Source organism: Vulpes vulpes, chromosome 10, assembly GCF_048418805.1.
Source record: "Vulpes vulpes isolate BD-2025 chromosome 10, VulVul3, whole genome shotgun sequence".
Classification (NCBI taxonomy): domain Eukaryota; kingdom Metazoa; phylum Chordata; class Mammalia; order Carnivora; family Canidae; genus Vulpes; species Vulpes vulpes.
Window position 1 is genome coordinate 55,572,265 of NC_132789.1, and position 18,986 is coordinate 55,591,250.

At 52.0% G+C, this 18,986-nt stretch overlaps 1 protein-coding gene across 2 annotated transcripts; it reads left to right on the forward strand.

Moving 5' to 3' along the window:
* The first annotated feature begins 3,134 nt into the window (after positions 1–3,134).
* RNASE10 (ribonuclease A family member 10 (inactive)) lies at positions 3,135–15,564 on the forward strand. Of its 2 annotated transcripts, XM_025992082.2 has the most exons (3): positions 3,135–3,264; positions 6,802–7,233; positions 13,874–15,564. In XM_025992082.2, exon 3 carries the CDS (start codon positions 13,879–13,881, stop codon positions 14,521–14,523), a length of 645 nt encoding a protein of 214 aa, XP_025847867.2. In that variant the 5' UTR covers positions 3,135–3,264; positions 6,802–7,233; positions 13,874–13,878; the 3' UTR covers positions 14,524–15,564. The 2 variants fall into 2 exon arrangements, with proteins under 2 accessions (XP_025847867.2, XP_072580397.1); XM_072724296.1 differs by lacking the exons at positions 3,135–3,264; positions 6,802–7,233 and adding an exon at positions 12,546–12,620 and having other exon boundaries at positions 13,874–14,570.
* Positions 15,565–18,986: the final 3,422 nt, after the last annotated feature.

Genomic DNA, 18,986 nt, shown 5'->3' on the forward strand with positions numbered 1-18,986 from the left:
CCAGGTTTTGAGATGTGGAGGGAAGGGAGCAGTTATAAAGCTGGTTGAGTATGGAGGAAACGCCAGTACAGAGGGAAGTTGTGGTTATTATTTTGATGCCTTTTTTTTTTTTTTATGAGGTTGGGCCATTGTTATTATAAATAGACTGAATCCCCTGGAGTAACCGCTGCCATAATTGTTCTAAAAAAACCATCGATGCTGGATGTCCAAAGTGTGTAGCCAAATTTTAAGGAAAAAAAAAAAAAAAGCTAGTAGAAAAGGACCTAATCTATGGTGAGAGGGAGGAAAATACCCCAACTACGGCTGGATCTTTTTTTTTTTTTTTTTTTTTTATGGCTGGATCTTTAATGTGAGTAACTACAGCGTGTGATGCGTACACAGTACCTTGCAGCCTACAGAAGATTTTGCATTCTTTGGCTTTTTTCCTTTTGGTATTTATAGAGCCCATTTAGCAAGTATCACTAATGTTATTTTCATTTTCACTTTTCAGATGAAAAAAGAGAGGCTTAGAGAAATGTCACCTGACTTCTCCACCATCACCTAGCTAAGGAATGGTTGGTTAATGGAGGACTCAGACTCAGGACTTTCCATATCTGTGCATCTACAGAGAGTGACGTGGGGGGTATTGTGTGAAAACATCACCTGTTTAGATTGGATATGAGAGGTCTGAGAGGAGTTAAGCTTGATGTCAAATTGGAGATGAAATTTGGGCAGAGAGGAGCAGTCTCCTACCGTCTGAAAAGGATTATTGATGCCGATGTAGAAGAATCAAATTTATGCTGTGCAGCTTTGGAGAGTTAAGCCGAGCACAGGGAGAGAGACTCCACTCAGTGAAGACCCCACAGAAAAGAAATCGTTGAGTTGAATTCTTGAAATGTTGAAGCAGGGGCCAGCAGAGTATCTGGCAAGCCTGGAGAGGGAAATCTTCCATCTAAACACCTCTAAAATTCTATTCAAATGAAGTCACTTTGAACAATAGGGCTTGCTTGCAAAAAGCTTGAGTAGTGCCCTTTCCCCGCATTCCAGTTACCTGGAGGGAAGGGGGAGGTTACTTGGTACTTTCATGTTGCAATGACCACATATCCACGCGTGTGCATTTCCGCTTGACCTGCTCCAGGACGGGAGCTGCGGGGTGGGAGAGCGAGCTCGGGAGAGGCGGGAGCTGATCCCAGACAAGAATGGGAGCAATTCCGGCGGGTAGACCAGGCGGGTAGACCAACCCTTTGCCTTAGTTGAGAAACCTTGGGCTTGGGCGGCACACCAGGAGGCATTCACCAGGGGACTGACGCAGAGAGGGTGGGTGGAGGGAGTGCTCCCGGGCCCCTTGGTGGTTTATGTGGTTTATGGGTGGGAGCTTTGCACAGAGGAGCAGTCAGCGGTGAAAGAAGCCATTTGTTCCAGGAGAGCAGTTTAGAGGAAGGAGGTTTGTGTGGGCAGTGGCGTTATGAGCAAAGCGTTTGTGTGGAAGCAGGTTACGGAGCCAGTGATGCGCATGGGAGCACTCCTGAGAAACAGGGTCTGGAGGGAGCTTGCCTGGCCGGTCTGGGTGCGGAGTGACAGCAGGGGTCTGGTGCGGTGAGGAGGGCCACAGGGGTAGAAGGAAGAGTCCTTGCTGTGGCCTTTAAAAATAGATGAACAGTTCTGGGGCCCCTGGGTGGCTTAGTCGATTGAGTGTCTAGCTCTTGATCTCAGCTCAGGTCTTTTACTGATTTTTAATTTTTTTAGATTTTATCTATTTATTCATTAGAGACACCCAGAAAGAGAGAGGCAGAGGGAGAAGCAGAGCCCATTGGCGGAGTGTGGGGGGACTGAGGTATTGATCTTGAGTTCATGAGTTTTAGTCCTGTGTAAAGAAAATAGATATACAGTTTTAAAATAATTTTATTTTTAATCTTTATTTTATTATTAAAAATAATTTTTTTTAAGACTTTATTTAAAAAAAAAAAGACTTTATTTATTTATTCATGAGAGACACAGAGAGAGAGAGAGAGAGAGAGGCAGAGACACAGGCAGAGGGAGAAGCAGGCTCCGTGCAGGGAGCCTGATGTGGGACTTGATCCCAGGACTCCAGGATCACACCCTGGGCCAAAGGCAGGCACTAAACCACTGAGCCACCCAGGGATTTCCCTAAAAATAATTTTTAATTAAGATTTTATTTATTTTTTTGAGAGAGCGAGGGAGAGAGAAAGAGTTGGGGGTGGGGAGGGAAAGGGGAAGGAGGGAGATTCTTAGAATCTCAGCACGGAGCTCATGTGGGGCTCGATTTCAGGACCCTGAGATCATGACCTGAACCGAAATCAAGAGTCAGTCACTCAACTGACCAAGCCACCTAGATACCCCTAAAAATAAATTTTAAATAAAAATAAATAAAATTAGAATCTTACATAAGGCACCTGGGTGGCTCAGCGGTTGAGCATCTCTACCTGACTCAGGACGTGACCCCAGGTCCTGGGATGGAGCCCGGCATTGGGGTCCCTGTAGGGAGCCTGCTTCTCCCTCTGCCTGTGGCTCTGGCTCCGTGTCTCATGAATAAGTAAATAAAATCTTTAAAGATAAATAAATAAAAATGATATCTTACATGTTTACAAAAACAATACAGATTAATGTAGAACAATTGGACAATATAAAGAACAAGAGGAAGAAAAAGGAACCCTTCAGCCCAAGATAGGCACTGTTACCAGTTTTGTGTACTTACAATGATGTGATATGTTTCTTGGGAATTTTAACATTCACTTTGTCCCCAGTTTTTTACTTTGAAAACCTTCAAGCCTATAGAGAAATTGAAAAAATAACGTGATGAGAGCTAGTGTCTTCCACCATCAGTTGTTAGGATCATACCACAGCTGTACTTCTTTTTTCCTGAGACATTTGAAAGTAAGTTGTTGCTGATACTATATCAGTTCACTTTTAAAAAATTTTTATTATGATAGTCACACGCAGAGAGAGAGAGAGAGAGAGAGGCAGAGACCCAGGCAGAGGGAGAAGCAGACCCCCCCCCGCCCCCCCCCCCCAGCCCGATGCAGACTCGATCCCAGGACCCTGGGGTCACACCCTGGGCCAAAGGTAGACACTCCACCGCTGAGCCCCCGGGCGTCCCATTATTTCAGAAATCTTTTTTTTTTTTTTTTATTTCAGAAATCTTAATGAAAGCCACAAGTTTATTGTAAATAAGACTGCAACACGATAACAAAAACTAAGTTTATTTGAATAGTATCAATGCATTGAGGCAACCCTGGTTATCTCCTTCTTATTGGAAACTCTTTGGTAAGTTTTGTTGTTTTTTTTAATCCAAATGGGAAGATTAAATTGTGGTTATTTGTAAATGTCATGGCAAAATCTCAAAATTTTTGGTGCCATCTTAGAATTCGGTCAGGTTAGATCAGCATTTGGTAAATAGGAACCACCAATTGTGAAATCAAACTCCTAATCTATCCAAACGCCTAATCTGTCAAGGGTGGGTTCTGAGAACCCACACACTCCAGCTTTGGGGATCAAAATGCAGGCTCAGGCACGCACAGTGATCTGAGCATCCCCACAACTGAAGTTCAGGGGATCAAACTGTATTCTCTTTGCTTTCACCTGAATTGGAGTCGTGTTGTCGTTCACTGTAGACCGTTTCATGAACTGCCTTTAATCCTTTCTGGGAACAAGGTAAAGTATAAAAGGATACAAACTAGCAGGCTTGCAAATATACTTTTTAATTTAAATTCAATTAATTAATACATAATGTATCATTAGTTTCAGAGGTAGGGTTTACTGCTTCATCAGTTGCAGGTAATACCCGGGACTGGGGCGCTGGGGGCTCAGCGGAGGGGCCGCTGCCTTGGGCCCAGGGCAGGACCCGGGGGGTCCCCTGCTTCTCCTGTGTCTCTGCTTCTCTCTGTGTCTCTCATGAATAAATAAATAAAATCTTGTGTCTGTGTCTGTGCCTGTGTCTCTGCCTCTCTCTGTGTCTCTCATGAATAAATAAATAAAATCTTAAACAAACAAACACCAGGGATCGTAGCCTCAGGCGCCCTCATTCAGTTACCCCATTGCCTGCCCGCCGCCCCCCAACCCTCAGTTGGTTTCCTATGATTGAGAAAGAGTCTCTTCCCGTTTGCCTCCTTCTCTGGCTTCATCTTATTTTATTTTTTCCTCCCTTCCCCGATGATTCTTTGTTTTGTTTCTTAAATTCCACATGAGTGAAATAATATAATTGTGTTTCTCTGACTTATTTTGCTGAGCAAAGTACCCTCTAGTTCCGTCCATGTCGTTGCAAATGGTAAAAATCTCGTTTTCCTTTTTTCTTTCCTTGTGTGGCTGAGTAATAGCGCATGCAAGTGTATTTTAAGAAGGAGACTGGGGTCGGGGCTGGAAGGGGAAAGAGAAATTCGGAGTCTTGGACTTGCTTCCTCAGCAGCCACCGCGGCTCAGGGCCCGGGCGCTCCTCGGTCCTTAGGCTGGAGTCGCGCTGGTTCCTGTCACCCCGGCCTGACCGAACCCCAGGGCCACCTGCCGCCCCTGCCAACCCCGCAACCAGCTCCTCGAGGCCTGTTGTCTTACGTCCTTGGCGGTTCATCTTTATTTCCCACGGTACAGATTTTTCAGTGCAGCTCTTGTTTATAGTTTCCTTTTGGAAGCAGTTGGTATGCGTCAGTCCCGCCAGACAGAAAAACGTCAGCTGTGCAGACACGACCGTGTGTGGACCCGTGAGAGCCGGGGACAGGCCCCGAGGACAGGCCCTGACAACAGGATGACAGGCCCCAAGGGGGCGAGAGAGCAGTTGTGGTGCCTCGCGGCCACAGGGCCTTTGCAGCGGCCTCTGTGATCTCTTCTCTAAGCAAGAGAAGTAGGTGCGACTTTGCGAGTGTGGCCTCAAGGGACTCCAGGGGACTGGGAATAGGAAGACGTGTCCCTGACCATGGGAAGGCCAGAAGCCGTCAGTTTAGCAGGTGAATCTCCCTTGGCTCCGGGGCTTTCTGCCAGTTGAATGAAGTGTGGACCCACTGGAACTTGTTGCACTGCCTCAGGGTGAGGTGTCACGCAAGGACAGTCGTCTGAGGGTTCAGTCCCTGCTCCGCGTAGTTGGGGGGCTGGTGTCGTGCGGCCATTCGGCAGGAGGCCAAATGCTGTCCCCGTCGCTCACTGGCCGCACGTTCCTGGGTGTCTCCCAGCAGGTTCCGCGTGGACGGGGGTGGGGTGGGGGGTGGGAATCACCCATGGTGGCCCCTGGGCCCACGGCGCTCCGTGGCTCCTGGGGATGGACCGGTACGTTGGTGTCAGGGAACCACACCAAGTAGCTAGTGACTCGAGCCCAGTTAAGTGTGTGAAGCCTTTTGGGGGTAATTTCATTAAAAACCCCCAAAAGCAGGGAAAGCAGATGAATGTTAAGGGGTGGGTCCCCCCGGCAGAGGCTTGCACAGTGTGCTCCACTGGCAGTGGGAGCTCTGGGGACCACGACACAAGCAGGCCTCCCAGCCCCGCGTCCTGGGGCGACGCTTACCTGTGTGGCGGTGGCACTGGCCGCGCAGCCCTGCCGACCCCAGGAGGACCTGAAGGAGAGGGGCGCCATCCTTCCCTGGGCTCCCTCCCTCCTGGGACAGGCTGGGTCCCTCGGGGGCAGAGGGCATGACGGAGGGCATGACGGGGCAGGGAGTGACACGGGGACCCAGAGTTTCCCACCTGCTGGCACACCGCTCTGGTCTGCAGCACCCCCTACCCCAGAACATTCCATCCCATGCTGCTCTCGGCAATGTCTGAGGCTGTTGGGTCGAGGACCAGGTGGGTGAAGGTGAGGTCAGGCTGAGGTCAGGCTGGAGGTCAGGCTGAGGTCGGGGTAAGGTCACACTGAGGTCAGGGTGAGGGGCTGAGATCGGGCTAAGATCGGGCTGAGGTTGGGGTGAAGTCAGACTGAGGTTGGGGTGAAGTCAGACTGAGGTCATGCGGAGGTTGGGCTGAGGTCGCCGCCCTGGGTGCTCCCGAGCAATGGGCGCATGCACAGCCAGGGGGGCAGCCAGGTGCTCCGGGGACCTCAGGGCAGGGGCGCAAAGCCCAGACCACCCCCACTGCCCGACTCGCTCACCCCTCATTCCCGTGCCCCCATCCCCCACACCCTCTGACTGCTCCGCATGGTTGGCTGCCCCTTAGGGCGACTCTTTCGATCTCTTTCTTTTTTTTTTTTTTTTAATTTTTATTTTTTTATTTATTTATGATAGTCACACAGAGAGAGAGAGAGGCAGAGACACAGGCAGAGGGAGAAGCAGGCTCCATGCGCCGGGAGCCCGATGTGGGATTCGATCCCGGGTCTCCAGGATCGCGCCCTGGGCCAAAGGCAGGCGCCAAACCGCTGCGCCACCCAGGGATCCCTCTTTCGATCTCTTTCTGTGGCAAAGCTCCCAAGGCCGCAGCTGGGTGGCGGCAGCACAGTTAGCCCCGCGCCCAGGCCTGGTACGGGCTTTGGCGGCAGCTTCCCGGCTGCTCCCTCTTGTGGGTGCCCGGGCCTCCCAGCCCCCGCCTCCCAGCCCTCCAGAGTCAGGCCGGCCCGGCTGTACCCCTCCGGGAAATAGTGCTGCCCACCGTCTTCGTGCCAGACCCTGTGCTGGGCACGGAGGGCAGGGGACGGGTAGGAAGTTCTCAGTGTGATGGCAAAGGAAGAGAGCGGGGGCAAGACCGTCAGTGCGGCCTGGTTATTACGTCCTTGCTGGACACTGCTCCTTTTACCGCACATCCCTCTCAACCTGCTTGGTGAATCTAGAGCCATATGTTATTGACAAGGCCACCAAGTTCACTTCTTTACAGAAGTTTTCCTTCTTCTTCCAGAAGAATCTCAGATCGGGATTTTAAAAGCTTCTATTATTCACTACCTTGCGTTTAGAAAGAGCAAGCCGGGGGAAACCCTCCGCCAGGTTACCCGCTGTGCCTATGCATTGGGGCGAATGCCTTTTTCTCAAGGTCCCCAGGATTTCCTAGAGTTCCCGGCCTGCGAGAGCCTACCGTCCTCATCTGCCTCAGAACTGGGATCCTGTCAACCAGGTCCTAAGCAGCCTTTCCCGAGAGGATTTTGTAGACCTCATCACAGTGGATCAAACAAGCATCATTCTCAAAAGTGACTCCTGGGCAAGGCCTTGCTTGCAGACCCTTTCTCCAGTATATCCCAGTAAGGAGGAGGACAAAAGCTTACTGAACTCACACAAATAACTACGCGCTGTTGAACAGTAAGAAGACTTCCTAAGCTTCTGACTTCTTGGGATGGTGAGTGAGTGACAATCAGACACCCTTTCAGGACGTTTATTTCAGGGGCGCCGGGGTGGCTCAACTGGCTCAGTGTCTGCCTGTGGCTCGGGTGCTGATCTCAGGCTCCTGGGGGGGCTCCCACCCGCGTCACCCCCTGCTCAGCCGAGTCCACTCCTCCCTCTGCCCTCCCTCCTACTCCCGTGCACTCTCCCTCTCTCAAATCAGAAAATAAAAACTTAAAAAAAAAAAGAATGTTTATTTCAGTTTAAAAAAAACCAGAATCTAGTTTTAGATCACAGAGAGTTTGAGAAGAAAGAAAAAAGCCTTATTCTGATATTCAGAATAGAATATTAAAACAACATTGAAGTAGAACATTAAAACAATATTCTTTTTTTTTTTTTTAAGATTTAATTTATTTGTTCTTGAGAGACACAGAGAGAGAGGCAGAGACACAGGCAGTGGGAGAAGCAGGCTCCCTGCAGGGAGCCTGACGTGGGACTCGATCCCCGGACCCTCGGGTCATGCCCTGGGCCAAAGGCAGCCGCTCCTCCGCTGAGCCCCCCGGGTGTCCCTAAAACAATATTCTAAACAAATTTCCCTCATCAATTCCTCCAGTCCCATACAATTAACATTTTTTTTTTTAAGATTTAATTTATGTATTTGACAGAGACAGCACAAGCAAGGGGAGCAACAGAGGGAGAAGCAGGCTCCCCTCTGAGCAGCGAGCCCCCAACTAATTCTTGTCCTGCTGGATCTTGAGTAGCAGTTCCATGAAGCTGTCTGCTTATTGACTAAAAAAAGTTCTGGAAATCTTGGCTCAGTCTGTGGTTTTGGTATGAAAATTGTCTAAATGATGTTAACTCAAAAACGTGTCCTTAAGAATTTATCCTTTAGGGGCCACTGGGTGGCTCAGTGGTTGAGCGGCTGCCTTGGGCTCAGGTCATGACCTCAGGTCCTGGGATCGAGCCCCACTTTGGGCTCCCTGCTCAGCGCGGAGTCTGCTTCTCCCCCTCACTCTGCCCCTTTCCTCCCTCCCACCACTCATGCTGTGTCTTTCTCAAATAAATAAATAAATAAAATCTTTAAAATAAATTTAGACAATATGTCTTTAAAGACGATTAAATCTATTCCAAAGAAGTCACTGAATGTTACTTATGCTGATTGATAAAAATGAATTAACGTCATTTTTATAGAAAAGGCAACCCAGGGCAGCCTGGGTGGCTCCGCGGTTTAGCACGAGCCTTCGGCTCAGGGTGTGACCCCGGGGTCCTGGAATCGAGTCCCTGCAAAGAGCCTGCTTCTCCCTCTGCCTGTGTCTCTGCCTCTCTCTCTGTGTCTCATAAATAAGTAAATAAAATCTTAAAAAAATAAAGAAAAGAAAAAGAAAAGGCAACGCAGAATGTTCGTGAGCGGGCATCTTTCCTAGCAGAGGAGTGGGATGTTAGACGTGATTTGGGGGAGCTCATTCTGTAGACTTTGTTGGTTCTGGGCGTTCCTGTTGTACCAGGGCGGGGGTGGTTGTGGTCTGTGAACTGATCATATGTCATTAGCAAAACTCCTCCGACATCACGGAAAGTGCCAAAATCATTGAGTCAGAAAGAACAGGACAGCGCCATGAGTGCCCAGAGGGTCGCCTACCAGCTGGGAGCAGGGCCTGCACAAGACAAGCCCAAGGCGGGGGGACTGCAGCAGTGAGAGGGCAAGACTGGCAGTAAGGACCTGGCCGAGGTCTGAGGGGTCGAGTTCTATGGATGGTGAGTGGGTTTACGTGAATCCATTTTACTCATTTTTAAAAAGATTTTATGTATTCACGAGACACACACTGAGAGGGGCAGAGACCCAGGCAGAGGGAGAAGCAGGCCCCCAGGCGGGACTTGATCCCGGGACCCTGGGGTCACGCCCTGGCCCGAAGGCAGCCCTCGGCCCGAGCCCCTGGGGAGCCCGTGGATTTATGACTGTTACTGGTGAAGGTTCTCAGTAGTCACTGGGACTGCATCTTGGATGGATGGTCCTAAAGGTGTCGTGGGCTTGGGGGTGACCCGGCTCCTCCAGCGCCGTGGAAGGGCCGCTGCTGGGGCAGCTCCGGGGTGGGGCTGCTGGGCCGGGGGAGCAGCAGGCGGAGCCGGGCGCCCTCAAGGCCGTGGGCCCTTGTCCAGGAGAGAGCGGGTTCTAGCGCGGCCCCGTCTGTGGGGCCCCCGGGGAACTTCAAGCCTCCCGGGACCAGGGGGACGCCGAGCCTCCTCCTCACAGGTCAGCTCGGCGGTGCCGCTTGCCGCTCCCGATCCGGCCGGGCCAGCCTCCGGCAGAGTTGAACCCCGAGGCTGTTGCGGGGACACAGGCCCCACGTCATGGCCGTGCAGGGAAGGGTGGCCACCCCCACGGCCCGGCCCATACTGCCTCTGTGGGACCCAGGAAATTTAACAAAAATCCCCTACCCCTGGACACGCAGAGCAGGACTAACTCCATATTGTGCTGCACCCACCACCTCCTGTATGACCCCCACATGACCTGCTTATTGCTTACGGCGCTGCCCACCCTAGTCAAGCCACTGGGCACACCCTTACTGGATTCGGCTCAGAACAATGTAACCCCGCCTCGTGTCCACCAAAACTGCGCTCCAGTTCCTACCAGAGTGATAGGCCAGCTCAAATGGTCACTATAGGGTGAATCGTGATTCAGTTGGCCACCTGCATGCAGACCAACATGACTGGGCAACTTTCTATGTGTGTTACAATCCCACTGGCCACGGGCCCCTATAAAGCTGCTGCACCTCTTACCTCGGGGTCCAAGTCCCTGCTCCGCTGTGTCGGGTGCACTTGGACCCAAGCTCAAGCTTGTAAATAAACCCACGTGTGTTTGCATAGGTGTCGGGCTCCTTGGTGTTTTCTCAGATTCGCAATCTTGGGCACAACACCTCAGATGAACTGACAGCCCAGGGTGACCCTCGGGTGGCCCTCGGGGTCCTGGAGCCTCCAATGACCTGGGCTGGGGGCACGGCCCCAACAGGCCCTGGGGACCCTGGGGACCGTGGGGACCGTGGGATGCGAGGAGCCCGAGCATCCAGTTCCGTTTTCCCGGCCATCCCTCCTCCCTTCTCTCGTTCCCCTGCCTCTTGTCCTAGGGGGCAGCAGTCCCTTTCCTGCCCCAAGGGATGACTCGCACGGGCCCAACGCGTGTTCCAGGGGCTCGTCTTCAGAGTCCAAGCCCTCAGACGTCATTGCTCCCACAATTCCCACCCTTCACTCCTTCATCATTGGTTTTCTTCTCCACTTAGCCTTTATTATTTTTAAAAGATGGTTTATTCATTTGACAGAGAGAGAGAGAGCGCACAGTAGGGGAGCAGGTCAGGGACAGGGAGAGGGAGAAGCCGGGACCGGGCCCGGGGTCCTGACCGGAGCCCAAGGTACACGCTTAACCCACTGAGGCCCCCGCGCCCTCTGCTTAGTTCTTATTATCGATAAACAAGTGGTTGTTTTCTTTTCTGAAAAGCAAACACAACAAAGTAGAAACCCCCTTGTCCTGAGCCTTGTGCTCGTTCAGTCTCCCCCCTTGTTTACCTGCCCAGACGCCGATGCCCCCAGACGCGAGCCTCCTTCTAGAGGGGGGTCCTGTGTGTGCATCCGCACTGCTGTGTACAACGTCTGTCATGAGCCCTGAGACTTACAACTAGTTTTTATTTTGCAAAAATCACTGGTCACAGGCCGCCGCTAAGAACACATGGAGGACCCGGGGACCCTCCCGGGCCTCCTGTAGCCCTGCACCTCGCGCTGGCATGCTGTATGCGCGGTGTTGGCGTAGGCCCGTGTGCAGGTCTGTGCCGTCTTATACGTGCGGACTCGTGCAACCGCCACTGCAGTCAGGGTACAGAGCTGCTTCATTACCACGAAGGTTTCCCTTTGGGGGCCACTGGCTGGCTCGGTGGGTAGAGCACATGTCCCCGGACGTTGTGGGCATTCTGCTGGATGCATGGCGATGCCCCCACTGCAGGTCCCTGCAGTGCTGTCCCCTGGGTTCTGCACCTGAGCTGACCCGACCTTGGACCCTCCATTCTATCTCCTCAGCTCAGAGGGTCCTCCTCTCTGTGCCTCCTGGTCTAGAAACTTCCCAGGGAGTAAGCTGGGGGAGCAACTCATCCCATTCGCTTCTCCTCCCTTGACCATCACGGCCCTTCGTTGCCTTTGTCCAGTCATTTTTTTTTTTTTTTTTGTCCAGTCATTGATCTCTCCTAAGTTCTGCTTCATTAGAAGCCGGGAGATCCAACGGCAGAACTGCCACTACTGATCTCTAGCACCTGAGATGCTAACCTCTTCCGGGCACTTTCTTTATTTGTAAGATAAAGCGTTGGTCTATATGGGCCTTAATTCCTTCTCTGAGATTCTAGATGTTGTTTGACTTCTGGGAGAAGCAGTGAGCAATGTTGATAGCTGCAGCCCTAGTTTGTATCATTTCTTTTTCTTTTTCTTTTTTTTTAAAAAGATTTTATTTATTTATTCATGAGAGACACACAGAGAGAGGCAGAGACCCAGGCAGAGGGAGAAGCAGACTCCATGCAGGGAGCCCGACATGGGGCTCAATCACGGGCCTCGATCATGGGGCTCGATCATGGGGCTCGATCATGGGGCTCCAGGATCATGCCCTGGACTGATGTCGGCGTTAAACCGCTGGGCCACCCAGGCTGCCCAAAATCTGGGTGTTCTGATGAGAATGTGGTCATTGGTTGGGTTGGAAAGAGGGAGAAGGGAGTGGAGGGCAGGGCTAGGCTTCGTAGGTTAAGTATGTGCATATCTATGATTGACTCAGATACTCCAACGTTCCAATTAAGTCACGATCCGATTCTAAAATGTAAAAAGCAGGGCAGCTCTGCTGGCACAGTGGTTTAGCGCCGCCTTTGGCCCAGGGTGTGATCCTGGAGTCCCGGAATTGAGTCCCACGTCGGGCTCCCTGCATGGAACCTGCTTCTCCCTCTGCCTGTGTCTCTGCCTTTCTCTCTCTGTGTGTCTCTATGAATAAATAAATAAAATCTTAAAAAAAAAAAAAAAAAAAGCTCGGGACAGTGGGTGTCAGTCAGAATGGGACACTTGATAAAACTGTCTGCAGGTTCCCAGGCTGGACACATTTCCTGCCCTGGACAGGTCTGTCTCAATGTCCAAATAGCTTTACTTCAAAGTGTTTGTGGGAGAAGAGAGAACTGAGTGACTGGTTATTCAGTGCTGGTGGGAGGACTGGAGGGAGGATGGGCTTAGGAATTAAGTCTGGGTTTAAGCGCGCACCGGGCAGCAGGAGCTAACCATTTTTCTACAGACCAGCATCCAGGGCACTTTTGAGAAAGAAGGAAACCCTGGGAGGGAAGAGCTTGGGGAACAGGAGGACACAGACGTCTTTGAAGCTACTTAGGTGTGGAGGAGGTAAGTCCCAGTAGTGTTGGGTGCCCCAGGGAACAATTGGGGGAAGTTCTTTTTCCTTAGAGAAATTTTTTGAGAAATTGAAATGTTTTCAACTTTATAGGAAAGTTACAACAATAGTACAAAGAATTTCTGAATGCCCTCTATCCAGATACATAATGAAAGAAACTTTCCTCCGCATTAAAAAAAAAACCATTTTCTTTCTCTGTAAGCACATGTATATACATACATAGAATCTGTATTTTGAACCGTGTGAGGTGAGGCTGCATACAGCACGCCCCTGTTGTTTCTTAGTATTTCAGGGTTCTTTTTTTTAAGAATGAAGATATTGTATTTAGTTATCTATCTATCTATCTATCTATCTATCTATCTATCTATCAATCTATTTATTTACTTATGATAGTCACACACACACAGAGAGAGAGAGAGGCAGAGACACAGGCAGAGGGAGAAGCAGGCTCCATGCACCGGGAGCCCAACGTGGGATTCGATCCCGGGTCTCCAGGATCTCGCCCTGGGCCAAAGGCAGGCACTAAACCACTGCGCCACCCAGGGATCCCCTATTTATTTATTTTTAAAGATTTATTTTTTAAAAATTTATGATAGACATAGAGAGACAGAGAGGCAGAGACACAGGCAGAGGGAGAAGCAGGCTCCGCGTAGGGAGCCCGATGCAGGACTCGATCCCAGAACCCCGAGATCACCTGATCCCAAGGCAGATGCTCAACTGCTGAGCCCCCAAGGGCCCCATATTCCTTTTTATCTTTTGAGGGGAAGTATGCGTAGCAAGGAGACTAATAGATACTTGAATGAGCAGAAATGAATTTGGGATAAAAATCGAGAGATGGTCTCCTATGGCAAGTCTAGTCCTTTACCGAAAACAAGGCTTTCTATAGGGATTTCTCTCAAGGAAAGTATGGCACTGTACTTGCTTGTCTTCTCACCCATCTTCCTGGGTTATTTGGAACTAATTCCTGTTTAGGAGTCACTTGATGTCAACCTTCCCCACTGATTCCCCATATGTGAACCAATTTCAGAACTGCTTCTCCGGGCGCCTTCCTGGTCTGCAAGATCACGTGTTATTAACCAGCAACAGAAATGTCGTGGGGGAGGGACCAGAGAAAAGGGACAAGAACATCCTCTGCCTTGAGGGCAGGGAGGGCGGGGAGACTCCAAAGACTAAGGTGTCAGGGTTAAAGGAGTCTAGAAGCCACGTTTCATCTCCAAGCCAGGCCTGTTTCCCTTCTCCCCTCCAGGAAAAATGAAGCTGACTGTGGTGCAGATCCTCTTTATGATGCTGCTGCTCCTTCTGGGTCTGGGAATGGGCCTGGGCTTGGGGCTTCAGATGGCTGCAGCCGTCCTGGAGGACAGCGATCAGTCCCTGATGGAGTTTTGGTCCAGCGACTTGGAGGACACGGCCGAGGCCACTAAAGGAGAGGGCAGCCGGACTACGGAGAACTTGGTGCTTAGCAGCAAAGGCGTGCTGCCCCCCGGCTGGCTTGAAGACCCCATCCTCGGTGAAGACGAAGTGGCAGGAAACAAGGTGGGAGGGGAGCCTCTCCTTCCCAGCAACAAAGCCTACCTTCGGTCTGACCTGCTGGCCAGGGAATGCAACACCCTGATGGCGCCCAAGGTGAAGGGTCACAACCGCACGTGCATAAGCCAGTACACGTTCATCCATGAGGACCTTGACGCCGTCCAGGCCGTCTGCAACAGTCCCGTCGTGGCCTGTCAGCTCAAGGGAGGCAAATGCCACAGAAGCTCCCGTCCTTTTGACTTGACCTTCTGCAGGTTGTCCAAACCTGGCCAGGTCACTCCTCACTGCCATTACATCACTTTCATTTTTGAAAAGTATATTATCATATCCTGCAATGACATGAAGGTCCAGGTAGTGTCTGGACAATGAAAGCCTTTTCTCCTCCTCCTCCTCCTCCTCCTCCTCCTCCTCCTCCTCCTCCTCCTCCTCCTCCTTCTTCTCCTTCTTCTCCCCCTGCTCTTCTTTCACCCCCTCCCACTGCTTTCTCATGCGGCATCCCCCTGGGTGCTCTGCAGACCGGCCCTGGAGACAGAGGCTGGCCTATTCCGTATCATTCTCCCCCGAAAACACAGTCCTTCTGTGCCCGGAGTTTCACCCAACTTGTGTTTAATTCCTGGGGTTAGAGGTGGCAGCCCGGGGTCAGGGGCCACAGTGGCTCAGACCCTCCGTCGCCCCTACCCTGAAGGGACAGCAGTGAAGAGCTGCTCTCACGTCTGCGGGGACCCAGGGCATCAGTCTCTCCGCTCTTGGGTGTGGACTGCAGGGGCTGACCGTGGCCTCCCTTGTGGGTTCATGATCCTTCCTTGCAGTTTGCAAGCGTCTGGGACACTCACCTGGTCTCTCAGGCTTTCCGGGGCACCTCTGAGCGGCTGGTGGTGCCGCGATACAGGTGAGCGCCTGGAGCTGCGCTGCCCTGGTGAAGCCCTGGATCAGGGTTCCCGTCTGGAGTCCCCCAAACAGACTAGTCCTAGGGGTCTGCTGGGAAGGTGCAGGCTGGTGCGGATGGAGATAGAGCATGTGTCCCAGCAGGGCAGTGCTTTTTTTTTTTTTTTTTCACCCTTTCAGGCCTTTTCTCTGCCCTCCCATTTTTTACTACCTGCCTCTTTGTCTCGATTCTTTCTCCATCATTTTCTTTCTTTTGCTTCCTCCCTGCTGCCCCTCGCTTCCCTCTGTTTTCCTTTTCCTCTGCTTTTTGGGCTCTCCCTATTCTTTCTCCAAATCCCTTTAGAAATTCACTCAGCAGGTTAAGCATCAGAGTCTCAGGGTAAGATCTCTTGGTGGTGGGACAGAGCCCCTGCGCCCAGCTCTGCCCTGAGTGGGCAGTCGCTTCTCCCTCTCCCTCTGCCACTCTGTCAAAAAGCATGTTCTTTCTCCAATAAATAAACACAGAAAAAAAAAAAAAAAAGAAGTTCATTCAGCCAACACTGATAATTTACACTATGGCAGGTAAGAAGATCTTGATCTTATGGTTTAAAAAGTCCGGCACAGGGAGTTGGAAGGAGGACAGGTCATGAGAGGGATGGGGGGGGGAGGGAGGGAGCCCTATTTCCAAACTATGTCCAGAGTACAGACTCGTGCTCCCTTTAGGTGCTCGGGGATGTAGAATGGGTGGGGTCAGGGGAGCCTTATTCTCCGTGTCACCTCTGCCCCCCCTTTGCTCTGCAGAAGAATGTTGATGAAAGAATAATTTCAGTGGAGAAGGGATTGGATCCGTTCACGGGGTGGGAAGACTATGGTGTCTACATAGAGAATAGAGGTGGCTGCCCTCGGCCTGTTCCTCTGAATCAGTTTCTATCAAGAAGTAGTGTAGTTAGGGACGCCCGGGGGGCGGGGGGGGGGGGGGCTCAGTGGCTGAACGGCTGCTTTCAGCCCAGGACATGACCCCGGGTCCCGGGATCGAGTCCCAGGTCGGGCTCCCTGCGTGAGTCCTGCTTCTCCCTCTGCCTGTGTCTCTGCCTCTCTCTCTCTCTCTCTGTGTCTCTCATGAATAAATAAATAAAATCTTTTTAAAAATTAAATAAAAACCCAATGAAATCCTAGTACATTAATCTGGAAGTTCAACAAAATTTGGATTTTTACCTGAATGACTAATCCTTTTGAGAACACAAAAAATATGTATTTTTTTAAAAATCAAAATCAATCTCCTTGATCTCCCTGACATTCCCTCCCTTCTGGCCCCTGCCTTGCCAGCTGTCTTGCCCTGCCTACTGGGTGACCCTGCACAGAACAATGGGGGCTGGGAGGGAGGGACCCGGGCAAAGAAATAACTCCTTTATTATCTGCAAGGTACTAAAATCTTGTCTTCAGGACACTTTGTACAAGTGCTTCTCAACCCTGGCTGTTCCTTAGAATCTCCTCAGGAACTTCAAAAATGCAACAGATATAAGTCACAGCTGCAAAGATACAGCATGGGTTGCCCTGGGACTCAGCTGGGTGAGCGTCTGCCTTTGGCTCAGGTCACAGGGTGCTGGGCTCAGGTCACAGGGTGCTGGGGTTGAGCCCCGAGCTGGGCTCCCTGCTTAGTGCTCAGTGCTGAGCCTGCCTCTCTCTCTTCCCCTCCCTCTGTGCTCTCGCTCACTCTCTCCTAAATAAATTAATTAATTAAATGTTTTTTAAAAGGCAATATATGCCACCCCAGCGAAATATCCTTTGATTTGCCTGAGTCGGGACCTGGCCATCAGGGGGAGCCCAGGCAGGGGAAACTGGTGTTTCAAAGACTGTTACTAGAGATGTCAGGAGGTCCGGGAGACGCTGGGCTAAGCAGAGCTGGGGAGTCTGTTCTATGCAGCCTTCACAAGCTCCGCTGTTAGTGGAGGAGCTCTGGTGTGCTGATGGGGCCGGGGCGGGCTTGACTGTCCTTGATGGGGCTTGATCCCCCAACACTGCGCTTGGTGGTCACGTGGCCGGGTCGCCCCCAGGGAGAGCACCGATACCGACACCATTTGACAGGATCCTTCTGGAAGCAGTTACTAGAATACAAGATGTAACTTCAACACAGGTCGCAATTTCGGGGACATTGGCTAATATGTGGGGTCCTGTTAATCTTCCCAAGGTTCATCCCTGGATGGCCCCAATGTCTACACACGTGGGGCTAGTGCAGTCCTTAGAACTGAGCAAACGGGCCCCGCCCTGGGCCTACCCCTCCTCTTTGGAGGGCCTTTCACCTAGGAAGTCCTCCTCTTGGGTCTGGTAGTGACCGGGGCCAACAGTGCCCTCTAAGGCACGTGCCCTGGGCTTGAACCGGGCCCCGTGTGGGCTGTAGACCCGTTTCCCCCGCTCTGGGCGCTGCTCCCCTATGCAGAGCCCACCAGCCGCTCCCTGGGAGTTCTGAGACTGGCACGTGTGCAATCACCCGAGCGTCCTGAAGCCAAGGCCTGGTTCCAGCACAGTGGAGTGGTAAGTGGGTCCCTCTCTCTGGCTACCGTGGTGTTTCTTTTGTGGGATCACATGAATGTGGGGTGCCAGAAAGGTGCTCACGTGTGAATATGGGGTGAAACACATCCTAGATGCGGGATGAATTTAGGGCTGAGGGTCACCAGAGGTTGCGACTGACTCTGGGGGTTGAGAGCACGCGTGGGAGGCTCTGGCCCCATCACGTTGTCCTGCTTGGCTCCTTCTGGCCTATGGCCCTCGACGGGGCCAAGGAGCAGCGAAGCAGGGGGCCGGCGTTCTTGTCTCCCTGAGTCGGAGACTGAACCTCCCAGACAAATGGGGTGGGCAACGCGGTAGAGTTTGCTCAGCGAGGATACAGAGAAGGCTCTCAGGGGTCCGAGGGCTCCCGACCAGGTCGCCCACGAGGGTTCTCACCCCTGGCCTTTTGTTAGGACTTTCCCGGAAAGCACGCCCGCGGTTAGGTCAGCGGTGTGGAGCTTGACGTGAGGCTCGTACTCTGCCTGGGAGTCTTTGTTTCTTGTGACATCTGTGACCCTAGATCTGGTTGGAATTTATAGTGAACTCCTTTGAGGTCTGATCATTCTTTTGTGTGGTTATTTTCTATTTTCTATGGTGATGGTGTAACTGTTGGGAAAACATGTTGACCCCAGCCGTTGGGACAGGGGGATGGTTCCCCAGGGGCTGGAGAGTAGTCTGATCTTTGGTTCCTGATCTTTTTTGTTCTGTCCCAGTGTCTGCATGCATGAAATCCCCTCCGGGCCTAGTTGGAGCCCCGTTCCTTCCCTGCCCACCGTCCCTTCCTTCCCCTGCGAACCCCCTACACAGGCCCCCAGGGGTCACGCTGCACACCACGGAGGGGCGGGGCGGCTACCCCCGTGAACTGGGGCACTTCTGGGGCGCTTCGGATCAAGGTCTGCGCTTGCCTCTGATGGGCGGGTGATGGTGTCCTCCCTGGGGCTGGTCTTGATAAAGGTGAAGGATGGCCACTCCTTACATAAACAGGACTGCTCTTCTTACCCTGCCCCCGGGCTCCTTGCCCACCCTCCTTGCGGTGACTCCATGTGGCAGGTAGGGGCACAGGCCAACAACCGCCAGCTCCCTCCGGGTCCTGGAGACCTTGTTGCCCTAATACCTGGGAGGCTTACCTTATCCCCAACCCCTCCCATGTGGAAAGTGTCTAACGAGCCATCTGCCCAGGAGCCCTGTCCCCGCGCTGTAATAAAACCACCTCTTTGTACTGAAGGCGTCTCAGGATTTCTTTCTTACTGTCGGTTTTGAACTCTAACATCTTTCCTACATCAGTAGGGGATCAGGCCACAGGGTTCCCACGATGCTGGGCCAGCTGATGGGGTCCCCCTGGGATGGAGATTCTCTTGCCAACGAGTCCAGTTCGGCGATGACAGAGTGGGTGACAGTCCGCCTCTCAGCTGCTGCCCCAC

Bases quoted from the DNA above. Each gene is read 5' to 3' on its own strand.
- RNASE10 (XM_025992082.2), top strand. From the start codon at position 13,879: ATGAAGCTGACTGTGGTGCAGATCCTCTTTATGATGCTGCTGCTCCTT.